This window comes from Montipora foliosa, chromosome 2, assembly GCF_036669935.1.
Source record: "Montipora foliosa isolate CH-2021 chromosome 2, ASM3666993v2, whole genome shotgun sequence".
NCBI lineage: Eukaryota > Metazoa > Cnidaria > Anthozoa > Scleractinia > Acroporidae > Montipora > Montipora foliosa.
The window spans coordinates 46,590,314-46,602,813 of record NC_090870.1 but is presented as its reverse complement, the minus strand read 5'-3'; the positions used below and the strand labels follow the sequence as shown (position 1 = coordinate 46,602,813).

Below are 12,500 nucleotides of genomic sequence, written 5' to 3'. Positions count from 1 at the left end.
ATGAGCAGGATCCATTCGAAAAGATTATCTCCAAGGTAATTTGTTCTGAAAAGGATCAATGCACAATCCGTGCACCTCAGTTTTAACGTAGGTGATAGGTTAATTAAGTTGCATGCTTGGTATTGCTTGTGAGTTGAGTTGCTTGTGAGTTGTGAGTTGTGCCTTTTCACGAATGCAAAGAGTTCGAAATTTGAGAAACTGATGGTTTTCGGTAAAACATGACCACCATCTAATCACTTAGCAAAAAGGTACTATGTAATCCTTGGCCCAACGATCTTCTGAAGGATATTGATTAAACATCAACTGAAAATCAAGGATTTTACAGCTGAAGGACCTTCTGGGACCGGAAGAAATTTTCTAGATCCACTTCAGGAAAGAACTTTTTTGATTACGTTTTAAGCCCGACGATTTTTCAGTTTGTGTGCATCTACCAAGTTGTTCTACTAAAACTAGGCGAGAGAAACACCACAGAAACCGTTTAGGCACTTATTAAAACTTTGTGTAAGGTTAAAATCAGATTTTTTTCTTACGAAAAAGCGGCTGCATTCTGCATAATCTGATGCAAAATTTAATCATAGTAATTTCAACTCTTTTCTTGGGAAAAGGCCATGGGAAACATTGAGGCCCAGACTTACAATTGCAAGGATCCGCCCTTAGATAAGGGCGGTAAGCAGTATCGACAATGGGTGGAGGAATTCTACAAAGATGCAATGGCGGACGGGGATCGATACTTAGTGACGTACACAGAACAACTCATAGAATACCACGTCGCATTGACCTTGAACACAGACACGCGTATGAAGAACGCCAGGAAGTACCTCACAAAATACTTTGAAGCTTTAGACACAGACAAGTTTACAGAAACTGACAAGAAATTGAAACAGCTTTTCTACAAGGCAATGACTAAGTTGGACGAGCGCATCGCAAAATATGGCGAGCCTCAAAATCCGCGATTGCTTAAACTGAAAGAATTGATTTTGAAGAACTACACAGATGTCCAAAGCCCACAACATAAGGAAGATAAAACTGACAAAAGCAGTGGTGAAGGTAGCGGTAGACACGAGGAAGGGGAAAATTGTGCTGACGAGGAAAGAGAGGAACGTGACGCTGGGAATGACTTGCTGAAGAACGGTGGAAAAAAGAAGGAAGAGGGCATCGGCGGTGAAAACGAAGCGAGTGCCGTACTAAAGAAGACTGAAAGATGCGAATGTAACGTTTCAAAAAAAGATACCTTATCGGATAAAGCGGGGAAGACGCCTCCTGAAGACGCCAGTGGTCACGCTTCGAAGACACAAAATGGCACGAGCACCGAAGAGGTCGGTCAGAAAATTGATGGTACTGCCAACAAACAATCTGAGACTAAAAACAAAGAAGATACTGTGTTAGAAGTGGACGAACGACGATCCGAGACCAAAGAGACGTCCTCATCTGACAGTGCAAAAGAGGACAAGGCTCGATGGACCAATGAGGAATTGAAAGAAGAGGGCATCGGTATTAAAAACGAAGCGAGTATCAAAGTAGAGGAGATTGAAAGATGCCGCGAGGGTGAAGTTTCAAAGAAAGATACTTCATCGGATAAAGCGGGGAAGACGCCTCCTGAGGACGTCAGCCGTCACGCTTCGAAGACACAAGGTGGCACTAGCACCGAAGAGTTCGGTCAGACAATTGATGGTGCTAGTGAACTGGAATACGCTGCCAGCGAACAATCTGAAGCTCCAAACGAAGTAGATACTGTGATGGAAGAAGTGAATCAACAAAGATCCGAGACCAACGAGAGCACTTCATCTGACGGTGCAGAAGAGGAGAAGCCTCTAGATGAACAGGGAGCCCACCATCCTGAGTGGGAGGGTCCTAAAGGCATTTTATTCACCAGAACTCTCGAGTCTACTGAAGCCTTATTAGACTGGATCAAGGAAACCGAGGAACTAAACGCTGTCCTCAGGCCTGAACATCTTGTTGGTAGCGGAGATGGAAACAGTGAGTACAGGAGATATTATTGTAAAATTAACTCGCAAAAGACGTACTAGTAAAATCGATTTAACTTGTTTATTATACCTATAACCTAATCACTTCTCTAGAAATCACACGTGTCTGTAGATATATACAAGTAATTTGATAGCGGTATAAAGCAGGTAAATCAGGAAGAAATACAGCAGTTCTGTACAAACAAAACGATAGGCGCATGACTAAATATTGCCTAGCATAATAATATACATGAAAAAATTACTCGATTCTGATTGGCAGTGCAGTTCAAGTGTAACTCAGTGCAAAAAGTTTAATACACCAGTGCAAAAAGTGTAATATACCAGTGCAAAAGTGCAAAAAGTGTAATACCAGTGCTTGTTTTTACATGAGCTCGGATTCCTTTGTTCTTTTCGGGGGGAATATATTACATAACCCCCAAATCAACTGTCTGAAAAGCTGAGTGTGGCTTTGATTGTTTGAAGGGAAGAGCGGGGCTAATGAACAGCTAATTTAAATGCGAGGGGATTATGTGTTAACATGCAAGGGGGATAAGTGACTTATCCCCCTTGCATATTAAGACATAATCCCCTCGCATTTAAATTAGCTTTTCATGAAAAACAAATTTACAAATGTTTATTTGGAAATATTAAATACGACGCTACAATTTCTAAAATTGAACTGAGCAGTGTTTTCTTTTGGGGCACGTTCGCAAGTTGCCCTTTTAGTGTTTTGTGGTATTCTTGCTTCATTCCTCGCCTGTATTTCCTTGTCGGTTACAGCAGTGATCCCTCGGCCGGAATCTTCTTTATCTTTAAAAAGGTCGGTCAAAAGATCCTAGGTGCGTAAATTGAAATTGTCAACTGCTTTTTCCTTGTCTGCACTCACAAATAAAGATTCAAAGTTGTTTTCCGAAAACTCAATTGAGGTGCTGCCACTAAAACTGCTTTCAGTAATACACAGTTCTGACTCTGAATCGCTCAACATTGTTAGCCTGTTCCTAGCATTCACTACGAACAAGACGAACAACTAATTCGAAGTGCGACTTTAAAAGAATTACATAATAAAAAAGACGAGAAACTTGTGAATCCCACCAGTGCCAGCATGGAGTGTTGAAAAACAAAAGAAAGATGAACAATAGAGGCATTTTCTTCAGTGTATTTTTGCATCCCTTGAGGAATCCTCGCCAATGTAAAAATAAGCCGTTTATCGGCCTTCAGCTCGTGGTTATCTGATTTATTCCCCTCGTGCGTTGCCCTCGGGCTGCGCCCTCGGGCAATGCACGAGGGAAATAAATCACACAACCCCTCGTTTCAGGCCGATAACTCTTACAAATTACACATCGAAATTCTGGATTATGGTTGGCTAATAAACAATAGGGTTTGGCCAGAACCAATGGAATATTTTGTTTTCAAATCAAGCACGCACCCTGGATCGATGGCCCAATTTCCTATACAAATAAGATCGACTCACTGTTCGTGACAATTATAATTTAGGCACGAAATAGCCATTTGCGTTGAACCCGGAACTAAAAAACTAGACTGGTTATGGAAACTCGTGTTTTCACGTTTTTATGAGTGTGTAATAGCGATCATCTTCGCTGAAAATATTTAAGCTTGAATTCCAACCTATGACCAAATGACTGCGCCACCGGCTCTACCAGCTGAGCTGTCGGGCTCTAAATTTACAAAACATTTTAATCCCATCAGATACTGACATTTGGAAATCCCGCGAAATGTGACTTTACACTATCGACGATTTCGATCTGTTATACTTTACTTTCTATGTCAGTGATTTTGGTTGATCGTTCATTGTTCAGTGATAGGAAGGGCATTCCTAACGAGACGTCTTCATGATTAGTCCCTAAGAAAATACCACAGTGAAGAACTTATCCGATTCAAATATCGTTTGCTTTTCAGTCGAGATGACTCAGAAAGAACAGGAAGAAGTTATCAAGCGATTCAAAACAGGAGAAAAGAACCTTCTCTTGGCCACCAGCGTGGCTGAAGAAGGGTTGGACATCAGTGACTGTAACTATGTCATCCGTTATGACATGACGGGTAATGAGATCTCCTCTGTGCAGTTTACGGGACGTGCCAGGTAGGTCAATTATACTGTACACTGCTAATGATGATAACAAGTTCACTTCTTTGTCAAGTTGCTCATGAAGTCACTACTAAGGGTGCTACCAAATTAACTAAGCACAAATAAATAAAATGCTAAATTTAATTAGGCAAAAGGAAAACCAGACGACCGGCAGTAATTTGGCCTCTTCTAACAAAGTAGAAAATAAAATAAAAAATTATAGTTGACTAAACCCGGGCCTCATTGTCAAATTGACTGGTGTATCTCATTTCAAAATATCTTCACTCCTCTTTGAAGTAAAAGCAAAGAAAGCAGAGAATTATTTTGGAACTGGACTACTAAACGGTGCACCATTCCATTGTTTATTTATTGTTCAATCTGTTCAACAGAGCAAAAGATAACAAGTGCACCGTGTTGGTGGGTCATTCAGGGGCTAAGAAAAGAGATACCACCAACAACTTTCGAGAAATCTTAATGACCGACGCTCTCAATCTAGTACAGAACATGAAGCCAACAGTGTTCATTAAGACGGTATGTATGCCCAACCTAGAAATGTCAATGCTGTGATTCCTTGTAGTTCCCTGTGAAGATATTATCTCATGGACAAGCCGCGATTGCAAGAGTTTTAGTAGCAAATAAGTTGACAAGCTGTGATTTCCTGAAACAACAGAACTTACGAGTCAGATGGAACTGTTCAAGAGCTTCTTCAAGTTGCTTGTTTGTGATCCTACATTATTATAGGTAGTATTCTTGTGCAATACAGTTCCTCAATCTCGTTTCCTTGAGTTTTTTGTATGTTCACTGTTCCAGGTCAAGGAGGTTCAACGAAAGATTATCCAGGATCGCTCTCTCAAGAAGCTGGTGCGTGCCAGTCAGAAGACAGTATTTTTACCAGATGACGTGAACTTCCTCTGTCGAAACTGCGCAGAGTTTGTATGCCAGGCACACGATGTCCGTCTCATTAAAGGAAGTCACCATGTTATCATAAACCGTGACTGTCGTGACAATAAGGTAAAGTAGCTATAGCCAACTCTCAAAGACTGCTTAACACTTTTAATTAGCAATGTTTTATAGATTTGCCAACTAAAGTAAACTGGAAGAAAAATGTACTCTGTGATGAAGTCTTTATATTTAAATACCTATCATGTTCATGAGGAGAACACTGTAAAAACGTCGATGTGGTTTCAGGACGACAGTACAGAAGGGCATATGTCGTTGGTCGTAGATTAGAATAATCGATGCTAACTACACGAGTACTAGTTGGAAAAAGCACTCCAGTGAGGTCGTTGCCAGGTGGTTTTATCCATAGGGTTCATTAATCGAAAATTGCATTTCAGGTCATCTTTTAAAATTCGTCGCATCTCAAATCTGTCTTTTTGTTCCTTTATTGCAAAGGTGGACATTGGAGAACATCCGAATCCAAAGAACATCGATGGTATCGAAATGAATAAGAAAATTTTCTGCAAGGAATGCCATGAAGACTGGGGGGTCACTGCTCTCATTTGTTCCTTTGAATGGCTGTGCATTAAGATCAGCAGCTTTGTAGTGGAATTCCCGAAAGATGACAAAGGTGATTGTCGCCGGAGGATCTTCAAAATGTGGGAAGATCTACCGTTTGCTATCCAAGAAGCTGAGCTGGAAGAGGTTCTACAGCTAGGTGCCGAAAACTCGGAGACAAAAGACTTATTGGACCTGGACTTATGAAGACAAGGCGCAAAATGAGAAGATCTCTCTTGACGTTAAATAAAATATTCTCACAGGTCGTTAGAAATTAAACATACTTTAGCTGACTGGGAAGAGTATGCCATTGAGACCATAAAACACTTTCACATGATGTCTGTTACCACCGAACCATAACGAATCAATTTAAAAATGGATGCATCGTGGTGATAAAGGGTTTTTTTTTTACAACCTTCGTTCGATTCTAGCTAATTGAATTAGTCCTGACAGATTAAAAGGCCAGTTTTTCTCGCCTTGAACCCTAAAGATTAAATGTTTCACGTCAGTACATTGCTTTGAACACCTCTAACATATTTTAGACCTTTGAGTTACTAGCTTTATACTGAGGCCATTTTACGATTTTTAGTCTGTGAGGATGAGAAATTTGGTTCCCCCAGTATCAAAACAAACGGTTTCATTTCATATGTAGACAGGATAGTTATCGGTGTATACTTCGTAGATGCTAGCAATAAAGTTTTAGCTTAACTTCAAAGACACGCGTGCTTCCTGGTATTTTCAATGTCTCCTGAGCAATGAAGTTAACTTGATACAGGCTACTTTTAAAAGCGTCACAAAGTGTCCCCTTACCTGTCTGCTCAACCTTTAGATTGCTATTTTCAGAATACAAGCGATAAATATCACTAACGAGTCCTTTTAATTTTACTCTCGAAGTAAACACTAGTTCACCTCGACTCAACTCTAACCAAAATTCGTGGTGCATCCTACAATATGGAAGGAATTTTTAAGGACGGGCATTGTGCACCAACATGATATGCACCCGAAAAGCCTTTACTCTGGCTCATCCAGCTTACGTTCAAGGAAAGGAAACGAACTTGAAGGACAGTGAGACCTAAAACTAGGAGCAGCATAGACGATTTATCAACAGACGTTTTTGAAACCCAAACTGAATATTGTGTCCTGTAGATGGCCTCTTACAATAAAACCTGTCAAGGAATTTTTCCTGCTAGGTCCTTTATCTTAACCTATAGCTTAGGAATTAATTATTACGATCAAGAACTCCTCCTTTTGACATTTCCAATAAATCAGTATGACAAAAATAGTACAAAGCCGTTGCTGAATTTATCTGTTCTTAAATCCGTTGCTTGCCGTTTCGCCTTCGGCTTTTTGCATAAGTAGTTCTTGGTATAAAGACAGTGGTGTCCTGTAAAAGTGTAGTAGTTTCAATTTTGACTTTGTCTTCTTCTCCGCAACTGCCTCTTATCTTTTTTCAAAGGGCTCAGAATGTCCACTATCCAGCGAAAATAAGGCGCTACGCGCGTGAAAAAATTATAACGACCCTTGACCCCACATCCATCGCCCCAGCTGACAAGTCCGGCGACAGTCCAACGATATTTTCTTGATCTGGAATCGTAGCGTTCACACAGAAACGGTCCGCAGCCATCTCCCCGACACGAATGTTTGCCAGGCTTGTCACTATCTCCGGCGCAAAACATAAGAGTGCCTCTTTCGTGCTATTTTTGCAAACCTTATTTGATGAGATCGCTAATGCTATGTGAACAGTAATCTCACTTCGACTTTTCTTTTCGGCTCTGGCAAACATACCAGGCTGCCGTACTTTCCAAGCTTTACTGTTCTGTCCAGCTTTACAAGGGCTATATCATTTTCGTGACTTTGCAATTGACGTTCGTAGTTGCCGTGAATAAAGCTTTTTGACGCTTCGATGATTTGTTCAGGACTTGTCTTTCTGTCTCCCAGATGATGCCCACCTGCTTTGATAGTGTACCTGTGAATAATCAAGAACAATAGTCATCAACCACTGGTGAAATAGGCAAACCTGGTAATTCATCTTTACACTGGCCGCGTTCTATAAGAAGACTTCTTACACGTACAAACGCCCATTAATTGTGTAGCCTAAATTGTTAACTCAAAAGCCGGATAATTTTATCTTTTGGATCAGTCACTATCCAACAGTTTCAATCCAATCTGTGCAAGGAAAGATTTTAGTAGTTGCTCACGTCATTTTGAATATGCACAATCTAAGCACAGGCTTAGCTAAAGGGCTTGTACAGAGACTTAATCCAAATTTAACGTGAAGTTGGCTGTTATACTCAGATTCTGAATAGGGACTTAAAGTTATACGGTCTGGAGTCTTGTTGAAAAAAGAGCAATTTTTGAGGTACATACCACCTTAAGTGAAGTTGGGTGAAGTTTTATTTATGAAGGAAGCACGTAATTGCCATAGGATGATGAACTTGTAGCCCTCAATAAGACTAGACCAGACCACAACACCGGGAACTCCGTGCCCTGCTTTTATTTCCAAAAGAGTTTTTTTAACAAATGTTTTTACTTGAGTTTTCTGCTCTCACCAATTTAATGACCCCCAGCATAGTAGATCGGGTTCGACTCAGAGAAGGCAAAAAACTTCCAACGATAATTTCATGGTGGTATACTAGGGCCTTTGCTTTTCTTACTTTATATTAATGATCTACCTAACTGCTCTGAGTCCTTAACTTTCGGGATTTTTGCTGACGATACAAATCTGTTTGCGTCAGTTCCCGATTTGATAACTCTTGAAATAGTTTAAAATAACCTCTGATTTAGCAAAGTCAAGGAATGGTGCGATCTTAACAAACTTTCTATGAATTACACCAAAACCAATTATATGATTATCAAATTATCAAGGAAAACATGTGGAAGAATACAAAAAAAATCACGAAACATGGATGGATCGTGCCACCAATTAGAACAAAAAGATCATATTAAATACCTGGGTGTTATGATCGATAACTGATTAAGTTGGAAATGTCACTTATCTCTTGTAATTCTCGAGTATCTCGCGCAATACTGGCATTATTTCAAAATTAAGGCATTACTTTTCTATTTATGAAAGTCAAACAAATCTATTATAGCCTTGTCTACCCCTATTTATCATATGTTGCAATAGCCTAGGTCAGGACTTATAAAAAGCACCTACAAAAATTGCAAACCAAACAAAACACATTCCTACGATTAATGTTTTTTGCAACTACATCTGGACCCTTCACAGAAACTGCGCTTTCCCTTATCTACATCTTCTAGGCATTCTAACAGTAAATAACGTTTACCGTTTCCACACCCTAAAATGTACTCATTTGTGGCATAAAGGGCTTCTGCCTAACGTGTTTGATAATCTTTTTAAATATGCCAGCAGCCGGCATTTATACTTGATACAAGATATGGATCTAAGCAAGCCGCGTCCTCGAACCAACATAGGCAAACAATTAATTAATGTTCTTGTTTCAGGCAATAGATCTCTGGCGCGATATTCTTCATCACGTGAAAGACCTCAGTACGTCTTCCTTTCCTAAAGAAATCAAATGCTATTTGATGTCAGAACAATTCTCGAATGTAACCCGAATAGCCATTTTATTATTAACTAGAACTCAATTATGCCATATAGTTCTTCTCCACTTGTCTCTCTCTTTTTTTATTAAAACGAACTTAAAAGAGTATTAGGGGCTAACTCAAAAAACCTCACGCTTCCTTTAGCCTCTAGGATCCAAATAATTAATTACTGTTCCTTCTGGTTATCCTATTGTAAAATTGGGATGTATATAACGTTTTTAAGTGTAAGTCAATAAAGATTATTGATGTTTTTGTTGTTGAGATTGGAAAACGAAGAACGTATTGCAAGGTGGCAAAATTTGTAAACAAAGTACCTGGACGCTGGACGAACGATCGGTCTCCATGTTTTGGAATAAAAACAATGAGCTGCAGTACTTACTTACTTAGGCCTTGAGCCCCTGGAGGGGCATAGGCCATCCACAACAGGCCGCCAGCGTCCGCGGTCCTGGGCGATTCGCTCCAACTCTTTCCAGGAGCAGCTGGTCTGCTTGGCGTCGCCTCCAGGTCTCTTCTCCAGGTGTTCTTTGGTAGGCCTCTCTTTCTCTTCCCTTGAGGGTTCCAGGTCAGGGCCTGGCGTGTGATGTTTGTCGGTGGTTTCCTCAGGGTGTGCCCTATCCATCGCCATCTTCCTCTTCTGATCTCTTCTTCTACTGGCACTTGGTTGGTTCTTTCCCAGAGATCTGAGTTGCTGATGGTATTTGCCCAGTGGATCTTCAGTATTCTTCGTAGGCACGTGTTCATGAAAGTCTGAACTCTTTTGATGGTAGTCTTGGTTGTTCGCCATGTTTCTGCTCCATACAGTAGGACTGACTTGATGTTGGAATTGAACAGGCGGATTTTGGTGCGAGATGTTATAAGGTTGGATCGCCAGATGTTCTTCAGGGCTAGGAACGGTGCTCTTGCCTTTCCGATGCGGGTCCTAACATTTGCATCTGTTCCTCCTTGTTGGTTGATCACGCTCCCAAGATATGTGAAGGTCTCGACCTCTTCCAGGTTGTTGTCTCCCAACTTCACTGCCTCTCTACTGGAGGCGTTGATTTTCAGAATCTTGGTCTTGTTGGGGTGAATGTGGAGGCCGACTTGAGAGGCGTGGGAGGCTACGCTTGTAGTCTTGTTCTGCATCTGTTGCTGATTGTGGGAGAGCAGAGCGAGGTCGTCGGCGAAATCAAGGTCGTCCAACTGAGTCCAGAGGGTCCACTGGATGCCGTTTCTCTGTCCATCCATCGTCTGCCTCATCACCCAGTCGATAGCGAGGAGGAACAGGAACGGCGACAGAAGGCATCCCTGACGAACGCCGGTCCTTACATCGAAACGACGCGTCAACTGTCCTCCGTGTACAACCTGACAAGCCATTCCCTCATACGACTTCCTGATGATTCTCGTCAGTTTTGCTGGGATCCCGTAGTGTCGGAGGAGTTGCCACAGGGTGTCACCGTGTAGACTGTCAAAAGCCTTGAGGAAGTCCACGAAGTGGACGTACAACGAGGAATTCCACTCCAGGGACTGCTCGACTATGATGCGTAGCGTGGCGATCTGGTCGGTACAGGATCTGTCCCGCCGGAAGCCCGCCTGGTGGTCCCGGAGCCTGACATCCACTGCGTCCCTCATCCTCTCCTGCAGAATCCGGTTGAACACCTTCCCCGGCACAGACAGGAGTGTGATGCCTCTGTAGTTTTCACAGCTGCTGAGGTCTCCTTTCTTGGGCAGCTTGATGATGTGTCCGTCTTTCCAATCTGTTGGTATTTCTTCCTGTTCCCAGATCTTCTCAAAGAGCGGTAGTTGTCCCTACGTCCGTCTTGAGGGCTTCTGCTGGAATTCCATCTGGGCCGGCTGCCTTGCCGTTCTTCATCTTCTTGACGGCGCGGATGATCTCTTCTCTTGTTGGTGGATCGCAGTCTATATCAATGTCAATCTCTGCTTCCAATATGTCCGGAGGGTTCTCGGGAGCGGGTCTGTTGAGGAGTTCCTCAAAGTGTTCCGCCCACCTTTCTGGTAGTTGTTCCGAGTCTGTGATGGTCTGTCCTTGTTTGTCTTTGACCGGTCGTTCTGGTCTGCTGTACTTGCCTGCCAGATTCTTGGTTGTTATGTACAGGTCTTTCATGTTGCCGTGGTAGGCTGCTTCTTCTGCTTCTTGTGCCAGGCTGTCTATATAATCTCTCTTGTCCTTCTTTACACTTCTCTTCACTTCCTTGTGGGCTTCTGTGTAGTCTGCTTGGGCTGCCGCTTTGCTGGCTCTTGTACGGCTCTCGTTGACTGCTTCTTTCTTTAGTCTTCTTGCTTCTGAATGGTGTCTACTGACATCCAGTCCTTGTGCTGGTTCTTCTTCAGCCCGAGCACTTCCTGGCATGTTTCTGTGAGTGCGTCTTTCGTTCTTTTCCAAAGGTCATGGGCATCGATGTCTTCGGTGGTAAGCTCCCGCAGTACCTGGAATCTATTCCTCAGGGTCACGGTGAAGGCTTCCTGAATCGTCTGGTCTTTCAGTAAGTAGATGATGTACTTCGCCCTGCCTGCTGCCTGCCTGTCCGTTCTCTTCAGTCACAACTGGAGTCTCGCAGTCAGGAGATGGTGGTCTGATGCTGCGTCTGCACCCTTTCTCACTCGTACGTCTTTAAGAGAACGTCTGAACTTCTTGGTGATACAGAAGTGATCGATCTGGTTTTCTGTGACATGGTCAGGCGATACCCAGGTGGCCTTGTGTATCCTCTTGTGGGCGAAGATGCTGCCTCCGATGACAAGGTCGTTCAGTCCACAGAGGTCAGAGAATCTCCCTCCATTTTTGTTCATTTCTCCAAGGGCATGTTGTCCCATCACTTCCTCGTAGCCTCTGTTGTCTGATCCCACCTTCGCATTGAAATCCCCCATCAGGATGTTGATGTCTTTGTCCTTCAACTTGTCCAGAATTGCCTGTAGTCGGTTGTAGAACTGGTCTTTGTCTTCATCGTCATATTCGTTGGTTTGCGCGTAGCATTGGATCACGTTCATCTTGACGTTTTTCTTCATGGTCGTGAAGGATGCTGTTATTATCCTTGAACCATGCGCTTCCCATCCTGTCAAAGCTTTCTGAGCTGTTCTTGAAAGCATGATCCCTACACCTTCTGTGTGCGCTGCGTTGTCTTCTTCGTGTCCTGAGTACAACAAGAGTTCGCCGCTAGCCAGCCTTGTTTGTCCGGCCTGCAGCCACCTCGTCTCACTCAGTCCTAGCAGGGCGATGTTATATCGGCGCATCTCTGCTGACACTTGTGCTGCCTTCCCTACTTCATACATGGTCTTTTGACATTCCATGTAGCGATGGTGGTGGTCGTCCTGGTCGATAGAAGGATTGTCGGCACTGAAGCGTCCTTTCGGCTTTGGCCCCAGCACGCCATACCTCCTGCAGGAGCAGGACCTTC

The 12,500-nt window shown here is 42.7% G+C and overlaps 1 protein-coding gene and 1 pseudogene across 1 annotated transcript; one reads left to right on the top strand and one right to left on the bottom strand.

The window, feature by feature from the left end:
• LOC137993317 (ATP-dependent RNA helicase DHX58-like) overlaps positions 1–6,982 on the top strand; it is a 21,948-nt pseudogene extending 14,966 nt beyond the window's left edge.
• A 4,664-nt stretch (positions 6,983–11,646) lies between these two features.
• Positions 11,647–12,393, bottom strand: LOC137991748 (craniofacial development protein 2-like). Its single transcript, XM_068836785.1, has one exon. It carries the CDS (start codon positions 12,391–12,393, stop codon positions 11,647–11,649), a length of 747 nt encoding a protein of 248 aa, XP_068692886.1.
• Between the last annotated feature and the right edge of the window lie 107 nt (positions 12,394–12,500).